We start from the raw sequence: 15,248 nt of genomic DNA on the forward strand, positions 1-15,248 counted from the left end.
AGAGATGATGCCTAGTCTGTGAACAAGGTTTGGCTAGAGATGAGCACATTAAAAAGAAAGGCGGACTGAGCATGTACAGGGCCCTTCTCAGCCTCAGGCAGCTGGAGCAACACCCACACTTGCTAAATGTTAGATCTTATTAATAATCCATGCAGCAGGGGCAGGCGGAATGCTTGCAATCATTTCTAGGACAATTATGGTGATATTATATTAAAGGCAGTAAATAATTCTGATTTCCACATGTGTTTATAGATTCACAATGAACAGATGTCCACTGAGTTCATGATGGTGTAGTCAATGCTCACTTAAGCTTAATTAAGCAGAAAAGCACCAGAGGCTTTTTCTTTTTCTTCTTTTTCTTCTGTTGGTAGAAGGAGCATGGCATGGAGGCTAGGCACCTAGGTCTACCCTTGAACCTGCCTGTAATCAGCTATGTGACCTTGAGAAAACTAAAATGTCTTTGCTTCTCCAGGCAATCTCTGCCTCCTCTATAAAATGGGGTGGGGTTTTAGGTGCCTGAGTCCCAAGGGCTGTCTCTATTCGAGGTAAGATCCAGAATTCATTTCCAGAATGCAGATCTGAGCCACCACTACTTTCTATTTCTCAACTCTGCCCACAGTTTAAACTCATAAACACTCTTTTATGTAATAAAGTAAGTGGTTAAGATTTAAGAACATATGTTATTCCCCCACAGGATTTCATATGGTGTAGAAAACAAATACTGCCCATAAATTACTTTTTGTTTTCCTTCAGTTGACTCTCCTGAAAAAAAAAAGTTTCTCACCACCGAATCAAATAATTTCTAAGGTCTTTTCCCTCCCTTAGATTCTTTGGTCTTCAAAAACTGGTTATAACCATTTATTCACTTAACAAATATTTATTGACAATCTACTATATGCCAGGCACTATGCTAGGCACTTGGAGGGTTTTCAGTGAACAAAACAAAGACCCCGTCCTCATGGAGCTTTTGTGCTAGTAAGAGGAAGAGATACACATTGTTAGGTGGTCTGGCCAGGGTAGAGTTCATTGAGAAGTTAGCATCGGAGCAAAAACCAGGAGATGAGAAATTGGGCCATGGGGACATACAGGGGAAAGCTAAGTTTCTGAGGCAGGAACACTCCTGTGGTGAGGCAGAAACAGCACAGGGGCAAAGAGGGCTGGAATAAAAAGGAGGGAAGTATAAACCCGAACTGTAATGCTATCTGGGCCAAGAAAATGAAATTGTTTTGTACTGAAGAGTTGTCCAGGCTGGGCTATAGCCAATATACATCTCAGGAATTCTCTTCAGGAGTACATTTTGGGAAGATGGGGGTCTGGCTGACAGCCAAAGAATGGTATGTAAAATTTGGATATATAAAACCATCAGTGAGTCAAATGGGCAAAATAATAAATTATTAATGATCTCTACTTGTAAGTAGAATAGGGCATTCAGGGTCTGGGAAGTATTCATTTTCAAGGTTTTTTTCTTAGGACCGTGGCAGCCATTTTATTATACTGTGATGCATTGCTTTTGTTGCTACATGAAGACAGATATTTCACATTAGAGTACACAGGAAAGGAAGACAAAACACTGTTGGTTGAGCTTTTTATGGGATAGGTCATGTTAGGTTGGAGATCTCTTGGGTTTTATTTTGCAGTATCATATCCATCTTCAAGGACAGCTAGCTCCCAGGTGAGAAAGCTCAAAATAGTCTGCATAGCTTATAAAAAAAAGATACATGGGGCACTCTGGGTTGTTAGCAAGTTGCTTATTACCTGGCAGACCCCCTCTCACCCTGCACAGTTCTCTAGCCCCACTGACCGCATTCAGCGTTAACGTTTCCAGCTCCTACTCCATGTTAATCATCTCATTTAATCCTCACAATAACCCTAAGAGGTGGAGAGTGTCGCTATTTCAAAGATGAAGTCAGTGGGGTTCACAGAGAAGTCAAATACTTGCCCAAGGTCACACAGAAGATTCTAGACCAAGATTAGACCAAGATTCTAACAGAAGATTCTAGACCAAGATTAGACCAAGATTCTAACACAGAAATCTGTGTCTACGTTATTCCAAAGCCTATTTTCCTAACCACTCGCTATCCACACCCCCTGCCAGCTATCTTCTCAACACACACACACATATAGCCTGGGACATCGTCACCTCCAGCCCATCCATCCCTTGCAGCATGGAAGATGTGAAGGCAGCCATATCTGCTCTTCTTCCATGGGTTCCCTCCGTGGGATGTAGGCAGCCTGGGAGGCACTACCGTCAGCCACAGTGCAGTCTTTTACTCTCTCTCTGGCATCATCTCACTGTGCTGGGGGTGGACACAGCTACAGGAACTGGACATCACCCACAGCACTCCCATATCAGTCCAGGCAGGAGCTGCCCACAAAGCTCAGTTCCTCCCACCCCAGGAGGGACTGAATTCTTGCCACACCTGAGAGTTTCTGCTCAAGTGTGAGAACTGTGCTGAGGTCAGGCCAAGGATAGTCTCAGTTCACTAGAGCAGAGAGGGAGCCCCTCCAACCTCTGGGCCACAAAGAGGACCCTTAGGGCTCCACGCAGAGATGTGAGCCAAGCAAAGGAAAGGTAACTGGGGTGAAAAATTGCATGATGTTGGAAGCAAGTTTTTTATATATATGTATATATATATATATATATATATAAATGCAGAGGAGTATATTTATATATACAAGTTATATATAACATTATATATAAACATATGTATCTTGAATACATATTTATATACACAGAGGAATATACACGTGTAAATATATATGCCAGTTATATGCATATAACTTTATACCTATAAATATATATACCTTGAATATATATATTTATATAAATATATGCAGAGGAATCAATATAACCTTATCTCTCTGAGAAAAATTCAAATATAACAGGCAGAACTACTAACTGGTCTAAACAAATGTGCTGTGGTGCAGGGAAAAAGAGTCAAGGGGGCAGGTTGAAATGTTTCCCAGCTGGATTACTGATCATCTTTAAGCTTTAGTTTCCACCTAAATTGAGAAAAATTTTACTTATGCCAAGGACAAGTTGTGGGGATGAAATGAAATCATGTTTATGAAAGTGCTATGTTGACTATAAGCATTATGGAGAAATAAAACAGCAATAATAATAGATTCCTTACATTTCTCTTGGGCTAGAAACTCCCCTCAAATAATATACCATTTGTATTAGTTTCCTAGGGCTGCCACAATACAGTACGTCAAACTGGGTGGCTTCAAACAGTAGACGTTTATTATCTCACAATCCTGGAGGTTAGAAGTCTGAAATCAAGGTGTCTGCTGGTTGATTCCTTCTGAGGGCTCTGGGGAGAACATGTCACATTGGTCTCTCTTAGTTTCTGGTGACAGCCAGCAGTCCTGGTGTTCCTTGACTTGTAACTGCCTCGCTCCAGTCTCTGCCTCCACCTTCACGTGGTCTCCTCCTTGTGTCTCTGCCATCACACAACCATCTTCTCACAAGGATATCAGTCATACTGGATTAGGGGCCCACCAACCCCGTAAGACCTCAGTAGGTATGACTAATCACATCCGCAGTGACCTCTAAGGTCACATTCTGTGGTACTGGGGTGGGGGGCGGTTAGGACTTCAACATATCTTTTTGTGGGGACACAATTCAGCCCATAGCACCATCTAATCATTACTAATAATTATAACAAGAACACACGTATATGACCCTTGTAGACATTACAAAGCACTTCAGATACATTACATAAATTGAAAAACTTCAGCCAAATAAGTAGGGCAGGAGTCATCTCCACAGGACAAATAAGGAGCTCTCTTCTGGACAGCTTAATAGGGCTTAAGGGTATTAAGTGGCAGAGGCAGAACTCGAGCTCCCAGTCTTCCAACTCCAAGTAGAGTGTTCTTTCCCCTGGAGACTCACATAAATAACTCTCAGAGCCCAACATTAGCAAGGTAACATGGGTAAGCATCTCAAGAGCCCTAGAAAACGCTGTAAGAACTCCAAACACCCTCAAAACAACTTGCTGCTGCCATTTACATGTTGCCCCTGTGTCACCCGGATGTCCACTGAGCCCCCATTCACACAGGGACTCAGGAACACCTGCCAACCTGAATGCCTCTACCAGAAAGCCAATCACAACAGGTACATTACTAATTCTGTAATTTTATTGAAAATGTTACTGAACACGGGGAGTTTGCCTCATATATTACATAACTTGCCTCTGGAAAAGATCCACAGCCAGTCTCTTTCTCCAGTCTCTTCTCAGCCAGGTAACTATTTGGAGTCCTTTCCTTTCCTAGCTCCTCCACGCAGACCCCATGCTGACCCAGCCCCACTGGGCTGCTTCTTCCTGTTATGTGTTATTTAAAACAGGAGATGCCTCCCTCACCCACCTACAGCATTCAGCCCTGTGTAAAACTCAGCAATGGAGGCTTCTAGAGCCACCAAAACCATCTGCCAGGGTGATGGTTAGGCACAAGCAATGGAGAAACCATAGAAAAGACATTTTCAGTTCCATTACTCTACGCACACACTCACGGATTATTTTTGTGAGGCAGCAAAATATTCTCTGAAATGCCACTTTGTTCTTTTTTTTTTTTTTTTTTTTTTGCAAAACTCTATGCACTGAGAATGTAACTAGTCATAGAATAAATCTCACGGAAATGAAAATTCTCGTCAGTTATGCCCTTTTGTGTTCTAGAAAGGAGTTTAAATTTTCAAATCTTTGTCTCTTGAATATTCCAGGTTGCCGAAATGGTTATTAAAATCTCCTAAGTAAATTTAGTGCTCTAGTCGCAAGAACAGAACGGGCAGAGAAGTGAGAGTTACTATGTACCAATGCATCTGCCAGCAACAGCACAGCTGGTGTAAGTCACATTGAGTTGCAGAGAAATAGAACTCAGAGTTTGTGGAAAATCTGTTCAGATTCAGTTGTCAGCTACATAATCAATGATTTATATAAAGTCCAAATATCCCTCTGAAAAGGCCCCCTAGGAATACTTCCTCCTGTGGTTAGTAACTCCACCTGCACGAGTCTGGAATATTCGTTATATCTTTCTTTCACAATTAAATTTAGATATATAAGTCCCACTGCTATGATATACTAATAAAGCAGTGAATTTTTTAAATTCAGGGTAGCCACATCTTGCTACTAATGAAAAGCCTCAGTTTTTAAACTTGTGGATGATCTGATGTTTTGAACAACAGTATTACTAGGAATCTCTCTTAGAAGACTGAGAATGTTCGTGTGTTGAATGTTACTCCAGTCATTGATTTAGAAAAGTGAATTGGAAAATAATATTCTCTTTCCTTACAGCAAAAAATAGGAAACATATATATAAGCTCTATCTTCATCCTGTAGGAATCATGCAAATAGAACTAAACAGAGCATGATTTGGTGCTTCATTAAGCATCATTAATAAACAACAATAATAATACTCCAATAGTAAATCTCAGACATGAAAAGACATTTCAAAAAGGAACATTCTCCACTTAAATATAAAATAACTTTTAAAAATAAATGTTAAGAACTAAAAGAAAATAAGTAACTACAGTCCATCATTTATGTGCCACTTCATGTCCCATGGTTGCAGGCAAATACATTCACACAGCACCAGGTGCTACCCTGCAAGGCTTCCTCCCATGTGCAAAGAGCAACAACACTGAGGCCAGCTCTGAAGGCAGGACCACAGGCTGGCATCTGAGCAGAGATGGCAGCCCTGTTCCACTGGCCCCTCTACTGGCTTAGGTCTGTTTCCTCAGACCTTTCTGAATACAATGCTCTTTCTGGATACAATCCTGATACCAGCCAACAACACACCCAAAGACTGAGTGCACATAGGCCCCTTGTGAGCCTGGACGGCAGTGCAGTTGTAATCACTGGTCTCACTGCTCCCTACCACCTGCTTCTACATGTGATCTCAGAACTTAACAGCCATATGGCAAAGTGGCCCCGTTACCTCTGTCTAAAATGAATGAACAGAAATATTTGGTCGGTAAGTGGTGGAGCCTGTATTCTACCCTCGGTCTACCTTGCCTTCCAACTTGCCAAGCTGCCTCCGAGTATCTGCATGATTTGAAATCTCATAGTCCACATTTCACACTTCAGCACTTCATTATATGTTCTTTACCTTTAGGCCTTCAAGACTGGTCATGACTCATATGACCAGTCTTAAATAAATCAGTGATGTTCAGTCTTAAGAATATATTAGATTCATCTAAGTGCTTATTTAAAATACATATTCTTGTTCTTCCCCTCACCCCCAAAATTATGATTTAGTAAGTCTATAGTGGTGCCACGGAATCTGCATTTTAGCAACTTCCCTCCCTTCTCCACCCCCATGATACTAATGCAAGTTTCTTCACAAGAAACACTGAATCAGATTAAGTTCCTGGAGGGACAGGACCTTTATATATTGTACATGGACTAGAGTAGACATTTAGTAAATATTTACTGATACATTTCTATTTCAACTGACATATTTATTGGTAAGTTACTAGATACAGATACAGTGCTTTCAGCTACCCATAAAAACTCCAACCAAAATGGCTTAAATGTAAGGACGTTCATTATTTCACATTAAAAATCTAGAATTTGGTTAATTTGGAGGCTTAACAACATCATCAAGCACCCAGGTGTTTTCTATCCTTCTTCCCAGCCATCCTCTTTCCCCTCATGATCACAGGTAGCTTCAGCAGTTCCAGGCATCACACACAGACATGACTACAACCAGCAAAAAAGAGAGAGGTTTCTTCTTGGGTGTGTCTTCTTAAAGGCAAAGCAACCTTACCCAGAAGCCCCACAGTAGGTTTCCCCTTGCATCTCATTGGCCAGTATTGCTTCACGTGCTCCTACCTAAACCAACTGCATCTCAGCCCAGAAGAATGGGACCACCATGGTTAGCTTGCGCCCCACCCCACCCTGAAGGACATGGGGGACAGGAGGACGTACCAAGTCAGGCAGAAGCAGGGATGGCTATTAAGAAGTTAACCAACCGTGTCTGCCACAATGAGAACACCTAAGAGAGAACAAATTCTAAACTTTGAGAGGAATGCAGCATGATTCACAAGGGTCTGTACAGAACAAATGGAGATCAAATACTCTTTCACCAGCAAATCCAGGCTGCAGATTGTCTGGAGACCAGAAAGAAGCACCAGCTCAAGTAAAACAATGAGTAAATCTGCGATCCACTGCTAGGCTATGTGTCACCATCAGCAGGGCCTGACATCCTCTTGCCTTCTGCCTGTGACTCATACACCCCATCCAGGGTAGCACTGTCAGCATGCTGGGGTTTGAGAAGAATGGATTTTATATATATAAGGCTCCATTTGGTAGTTTTCCAGAAGAACATTTTTGAGCCAAACGAGTGGTGGATGGAATCTTACTACCGAAACACTTAGCTAAGCCATCTCTGTTCCTCACATGTGCAGGTGATAGGAAAGATGAATCTCACCCAGGCTGAAGCTATTTTGTACTGCTCGAGAAAGGAAACTGAAAACTTTGAGGCTCTAACAACTTGGAGCTTTGTGGAACCATTTTTTCCTCCAATTTGCTAACAACTGAGACTTAAGGAAACAGTCCAGCTAGAGCAATCAGTCAGTCAACAAATATTTATTGACCACCTACTATGTGTCAGGCGCTCTTCTCAGTGTTGGGGAAACTGTGGAGAACAAGTTAGATAAAGTGCCTGCCTGCAGGGAACTTTCATTCTAGTGATGAAGGGCAGAAAATAAACACAAACAAGTAAACATGATGATTTTAGGTAATGACAAATGTTACGGAGAAGATGAAATGGGGTATTATGATAGAAAGTGACTGAGTGGAAGGTTTGCCCGAGGAGGGGATATTGAAGCTGATACTTAAAGAATGGGAAGCAGGCAGCCATGAAGAGACTGTGGGGAAGAGCACCCCAGGCAGAAGGAACAGCAAGTACCAAGGCTCTGAGCTAGGAACTGCTTGGCATCTTTGAGGAGCAGAAAGATGGTCTGTGTAGTTGAATGAGAGTGAATGGAGGGAAGAGTGGGAGGAGACGAGGCTGGAAAGGAGAGCCAGGATTTTATTTGCAGAGAATGGATGAGCCGTCAGAGGGTTTTCAGTAGGCAAGTTCTATCCTCACACTTTTAGAAAGATCACCCTAGCTGTTGTGTGGAAGATGCACTCTTTGTTAGGAGGCGAAAGTGGAGGGGATAATGGTGGCCAGGACCGAGAAAAGAAGAAGGAACTATGGAAAGAGGAGCTTTGAAGCCTGAGGACACTTCTGTTTGTCATTTCTGCTGCCACTCTATTAGGCCACATCAGTAGCATTAATCAAAGTGTGTCTTCTGCTTCTGCTTACTATCTCATAGAATGACAGGAATATATGGGAGTAAAGGTTAACATTTGATTTTGGAGTCAGACAGACGTGAGTTTTGAATTCTGACTCTTGGCATCTCCAAGTTGTGTGACTGCTCCTTCTTCTGTCTGGTAAATTTTCTCAATCTTCTCTCCTAAATCACTAATTCATTCTTCAGCTCTTTCTTGTGTCATAGCTCTCCCATCTTTTATGTTTCTTTATTTCAACTATTATATTTTTCACGCCTAATATTTCTACTTGTTTATGTTTTCTAGTTGTTTTCATTTTGCTAATATCTTCCCATATCTTCCCTTTTAATACCTTTATTCGTTTTTTAAAAAATTTCTCATTGCATATATTTCAGTAATTCTCTTTTGTAGGAATCTATAATCCAATAGATTGTCTGTTGGCAAATTGGTTTTTAAAAAGACTGTGCTCCTCAAATGTCCTGATATTTTGGCCTGTGATTTCATCTTTCCCTGAAGATTTCAGTCAGAGCCTGGTCGCCAATGAAGTTTTGTCAGCTCCAATGAGCTCAGGAGGTGGGGTGTGGATAAGCCCCAGACACAGTAAAACCGTAGTCAGCCACTCCCCATCCTACAGAATAACTTCTCCTGTCAGGTCTTCACCTTTTGCTCCTCGGTAAGAAGCAACACTAGAAGAGCAGTTGCTTTCCCACCCCTGGGACATGTGGATGTGGTGAGATTTTATAGCATTTGGAAAATGTTTTGGCTTTGTCTTTTTTCAGAGCCAATCTAGGATAATCAATTATTATAGGAAAAGAAGCTCTTAGCAAGATTTCTAGAGATCCAGAAACATTTTTCCTCTTAATACTAAGAGTATTTTATTGGGGTATAATTAATATGTCCTAAAATATACAAAGTATGTATCTGGATGGATTTTGACAAATATAATCAATTATTAACAACCACCCAAATCAAAATATAGAACATTCTAGAAGCATTTTGATATTCCTGAGAAGCCAGTTAGATGACGGTGACAGTGTGGTGGTTTTTAAATGACCACGAATTCTCTGACACTCCATTTTTCAAGAAGTGGAGCCTAACTCCCCTCGCTTTGAATATAGGCACAACTCAGTGACTCGCTTCTAGGGAAAGGACTAAAGCGAAAGTTATGGGGTATGACTTCGAGACTAGGTCACAAAAATAAGCAAAGTAAATTAAATAAAGAAAAAGACACAACAAAAGTAACTTGTTCTCCAAGAAGTTCATCTGTAAAGGGAAGGAGTAATTTGCTAATGCCAATAGGAGCTATCGGGATTTTACATGTTTCTTTGCCCTAATACTAAATAGCCCTAGTCTTTGTATTTTCCTTTTCTAATTTATTTTTTTTTACTTTTTGTTGACCTTCTGACTCTTTTGTTAATCTTTGCCTTTGAGCTATTATTTCTTCCAGCAATTAGAAAGCAGCTCACTCCTCAGTACAGAACCATCAGGCATGAAATTTATGTGGCTCCAACTTGGCTTGTTAGAATAGCGGGTAAAATGTAGAACAGTTCCTGCTTGGGAAACAGGAAAAATACATGAAACAAGATCAGGGCATAAGTCAGATCCAGTTCTCAGATGAGACATAAATCGAGATTCTAACTACGCAGGGTTTAAAGTCCTAACAGACTTCTCACAGGGGAGAAAATACAGGAGTAGGAGTGCGGATGCAAGTTCTGGTTCTGGCTTGTCCAGCTCATCCTTGTAACACCCGCGGTGTTGTTTCCTTTTCCGGACCAGGGGTCATTCTTTTCTTCCTGCCATTCCAAACATCCAGAGAAGTCAGCTAGAAGACAGACTGAACAACCAGGGTCGCACCATAGCTTTCCTCCTTGAACAAGCTTTCCGCATCAAGGAGGATATCTCTGCCTGTCTTCAGGGGACGCATGGCTTTCAAAAGGAGGAGTCACTTGCCAGGAAGCTTCTGGAAAACCACATCCAGACCATCACCAGCATCGTCAAAAAACTCAGCCAGAACATTGAGGTAGTTCTTTATTTCTCATATGTTGGCATCATTGCTTGACACAGATTATCAAGCACCAGTGTCATTTTTCAGCTAGAGAAATGAGTCACTATTACTTAAGTTTAAATGATTTCAGTTTAGTTGCTTCCAAGGGAAATAGTCAATATTTCAACTTCTCATTTATGCCAAAAAGTAGAAGGAAATTCTACCTTCAGAAAATGTTTGTTGAATGTTTCTGTGACAGAAGAGACAACTGTCTAACATTAAATGTCAGACATTGTGCTAAGGTACTTATTTTCATCTTAATCTCCAAGATTCTATTAATATAATCATTTCAAACAGAGGTCTTCATTAGGCAGTGGGAATGCTAGTTCATAGGCCCATCACACTCTGACACCATCTCCTACCCCTTTCTCCTTCACTCTGGCCACACTGGGCTCCCAGCTCTTCCTAGAACACCCCAAACATGCTCAGGCTTCAGGGCCTTTGCACTTGCTGTGTATTTTTGGTGGATTATCTTCCCCTAGATACTTCTATAAAGTATTCTTCATTTCCCTCAGGTCCCTGCTCAAAAATCATCATATCAGAGGGCAGTTCCTTGACATGCCATAAAATACCCCCTCCTCACCCCAATAGTCACAACCTCCCTTAAACCCTACATTATTTTTATCTATAGCACTTATCGCAAACGACCATGGTCTTTGTTTATTGTGTTTCCCTTCTAAAATATAATCTCTGTGAGGACAGGGACTTCATTTTGTTCACTGCTAAATCCCACATCAAACTGATGACAGTGTATGGGAGGCAGTCAGCAACCTGTAAATATTTCTTGAACAAATAAATGAATGAATGAATGATGTTTAAGGTGCTAAAGGAAAAAATAGAGTTTCTGATGAAAAAATGAAATGCTTGGGTTAAACCAAGACAAGTAGATTCTTATTACAGGTCTTTCAGAGTTTTTAAAGTGCTCATGAGCATTATGAATCTGGGGTAGCAACTTTCAGGCAAAAGTTCCAGAGAATACAGTTTAAAAATCTGGCCCAAAACGTGTGGAATTGTGAGAATTGACAACAATGCCCTCACACAATAATGTCCTTTTCTCCTATCAGATAGAATAGTGGATTAGACAAAAAACAAACAAAAACCATGAGATTGACCCAGCAATGACTTACTCATGACTATATATTTAAGGCTAAGGATATTTGTTAATTTATTTTCTATCTGTAGACCCCATAATGCCATACTGCATTTGAGGGACTGTGGAAAGTTAAAAAATCTTGGTGAGCTTTTAAAAGTCACTTTATTGGTATTTAGCACATATTGAATTGAGAGCAGGACCGAAAGAGTCAATGTTACTTCTCAAAGTGGTCAAAGGTGTTTCCAGGCATAATGAACTGTCATGAAAGTAACAAGAGACACATGGCTCAGTACCTCTGAGATGATGAGAAAATCAAGTACAGCACCAGGACTAAAATAAGATCCTAATTTAGGAGTCAAAACTTCTTGGTAATTGAAAAGAGAACAGCATTCTCAGAAATATCAAAATGCTTCTAGAATGTTCTATATTTTGATTTCAGTGTTTGTTACATAGTTGATTATATTTGTCAAAATCCATCCAGAGATATATTTTGATTTATATATTTTAATACATATTAATTATACCCCAATAAAATACTATTAGCTTTAAGGGGAAAATAGTTTCCAGATATCTGAAATCTTGCTAAGAGCTTCTTTTCCTATAATAATTACCTTAGATTAGCTCTGAAAAAAGACAAAGCCAAAACATTTTCCAAATACCATAAAAATCTCAAAATATTTGCAATCCTGTTAAGGGTTTGGCATATATAGGGAAAATGACAAGGACTGGTCTGATTGTGCAGAAAACTGAATTAGGAAGTATTTAAAGACTATAGATATGAAGTTAAAACATTATGAAGAAGTATTAAACTACCATTAGTAAATAACTAAGACTATAAAGTAATAAGCATTTAGAGATAAATGGATGCTATCCAAGTATTTTTTAAAAACCTAAACTCTTTAATCAGATCAGCTCATTTGCAAATTGGCCAGCAAGTTAGATCCAAGTATGAGCAGAAGCTTGACTTGGGTTTTTAAAGAAATGAAAAAAATTTTTTTTTGTTTATTCAACAATAATTGTAGCAGTTAAGTTTCTTGTTCCTTTTTATTTTTTATTATTATTTCTTTTAATTAATTTTTATTGGAGTATAGTTGCTTTACAATGTTGTGTTAAGTTGCTTGTTCCTTTTTGAATAAAAATATTTCTTTTTTAAGCTGGCAGCTAATTAAAGTTTGAAAATTAATTTATTTTTAATTCAGGAAAAGAGCATTTCATGTACAAAATTGCTTTATTGCATTTTTTTCCTCCAACTTATAAAAGCAATACTTGTTCACTGTAATTATTTGGAAGTTTGGGAAACAATTTTAAAACCTAGGAAAAATTTCTCACAATTTCACCACCAAACGGCCATCTCTACAAATACCTAGATGCATCTCCCTCTGGACTTTCCAGGCATTCCCTTTAGGAAGCTGAGACTACATTTGTAAGCACAATTTTTAATACAAAGTTATATCATAAATTCTTTTGTATGTCATTAAAAGCTCTTTGCATGGTGAGTACATCATGGTTTGCTTAATTATTTTCCTAATATTGAAATATCTTTGTACATAAATATATCTTTGTGTCCACATTTGGATTATTCCTATTGTATATGTATACATATTGTATACGTTCTTGGAAATGGAATTACCAGGGTAAGAACACTATAAAATCTCTTTACACATATTGCCAAATTGGTCTATTTACACTTCCATTAGCCTTACATGAGAGTGTTTTTTTCACTGAGCCTATCCCAGCATTGAGATTTATTGTTTTAATTATTGCTAATTTGATGGGATAGAAATGAGATCTTTCCCTTTTTTTCACTTTTTAAAAGTGACTATAACAACTTACATTTTCTCTGTCAATAATCTGTTAATGTCTTTTGCCAATTTGTTTTTTTGGATTTTAGTGCTTTTTGGTTTTTATTTATGAGTTTTGTTTTTTTTTTTAATTTATTTATTTATTTATTTTTGGCTGTGTTGGGTCTTCTTTTCTGTGCGAGGGCTTTCTCTAGTTGCGGCGAGCGGGGGCCACTCTTCATCGCGGTGCGCGGGCCTCTCACCGTCGTGGCCTCTCGTTGCGGAGCACAGGCTCCAGACGCGCAGGCTCAGCAGTTGTGGCTCACGGGCCTAGTTGCTCCCCGGCATGTGGGATCTTCCTAGACCAGGGCTCGAACCCGTGTCCCCTGCATTGGCAGGCAGATTCTCAACCACTGCGCCACCAGGGAAGTCCTATGAGTTTTTTTATTAAGAAAAATAAGCAGTGGGACTTCCCTGGTGGCACAGTTAAGAATCCGCCTGCCAATGCAGGGGACATGGGATCAAGCCCTGGTCTGGGAAGATCCCACATGCCGCAGAGCAACTGGGCCCGTGCACCACAACTACTGAGCCTGCGCTCTAGAGCCCTTGCTCTGCAACAAGAGAAGCCACCGCAATGAGAAGCCCACGCACCGCAACGAAGAGTAGCCCCCGCTCGCCACAACTACAGGAAGCCCGCGGGCAGCAACAAAGACCCAATACAGCCAAAAATAAATAAACAAATAAATAAATAAATTTATTTTTAAAAAAGAATAATAAGCAGTGATGCTTTGGTAAATGTTTAACAATCAGCAATCAGTTTTTTTCTGAGGGATAAAATACCTGGTTTATAGTGTTTGCCTATTTCCATGGTGTAAATACTCTCACTATGATTGATTTAGAAAACCAACTGATGTTACTAAACACAAAGATGGGAAGAGATATATATGCACAATCGGCTCCCAAGAACAGGTGTATACTGATTGCAACACCCCATTGAGACCCTTGGCAGTAACATTTGTTATAAATGTTTTTCCAGTTGGTTGTTTATATCTTAATTATATTTATATTCTTTTTTACAAGTTTTAGATAAAATTAAATGTTCCAGTATTTTGGTTTGTGACTTCCCTCATTACTTTCAAGAATAGAAATTTCCTTTAGAAATTTCAAAGATGAAATAATCTCCTCTATTATCTGTTAGTTTTATGGCTTAACTTTTTTAATATTCTAAATCTATTTTTTTCTAAAATCTATATTCATGTATGGTGTAAGGTAAGGATCTAAACTGATTGTTTTCTGATTAAGTAACCAAAAATCTCAACAGCATTTGTGAAATTCCTTCCCCAGTGATTTTGAGTCTCATATATAGCATATTTCTTTCTTACATTTACCAAGATCTTCATTAAATTACAGTGATCGATTTAGCTATACACAGCTATTTAGCTACACACAGCTATTTAGCTACCCTCATTTACTTATCCTTGTTTTTACAAAATGCTTTACTATTTAATAGGGCAAGCAAACCACACCTACTGTTATGGTCTGAACGATTGTGTCCCCATCAAAATTCATATGTGAAATCCTACTGCCCAATGTGATAGTATCAGGAGGGCTCTGGGAGGTACTTGGGTCATGAGAGTGGAGTCCTCATGAATGGGATTAGTGCCTTCATAAAAGAGGTCTCACAGAGGTCCCTGGCTCCTTCCACTATGTGAAGATGCAGCAAGACGTGAGCAGTCTGCACCCCAGAAGAGGGCTCTCCCCGGAACCCAACCACGTGGGCACCCCGATCTTGCACTTCCAGCCTCCAGAATAGTGAGAAATAAATCTCTGTTGTTTATAAGCCGCTCAGTCTGTGGTATTTTGTCACAGTGGCCCGAATGAACTAAAACACCTAGAGGCATGCAAAAGCAAACAAACAAGCCAAAACAAAAAGCAAAAAAAACCTCTAGCTGTGTTCTTGACACTTTTATGTCTCCAGTTAAAGCTATATTTGCTCTTGGATTGTCTCAATCTGCCAGTTTACAAATGGGCAAGATGCTGTATATAGTCTTGGA

At 39.7% G+C, this 15,248-nt stretch overlaps 1 protein-coding gene across 1 annotated transcript in view; it reads left to right on the plus strand.

The window, feature by feature from the left end:
* FAM81B (family with sequence similarity 81 member B) overlaps nt 1-15,248 on the plus strand; it is a 56,890-nt gene that overhangs the window by 13,285 nt on the left and 28,357 nt on the right. Inside the window, 1 exon segment of the mRNA XM_059919391.1 lies at nt 10,053-10,296. Within this exon segment, the coding sequence (XP_059775374.1) occupies nt 10,053-10,296 (244 nt within the window).

The sequence above is a fragment of the Balaenoptera ricei genome, chromosome 3, assembly GCF_028023285.1.
Source record: "Balaenoptera ricei isolate mBalRic1 chromosome 3, mBalRic1.hap2, whole genome shotgun sequence".
NCBI lineage: Eukaryota > Metazoa > Chordata > Mammalia > Artiodactyla > Balaenopteridae > Balaenoptera > Balaenoptera ricei.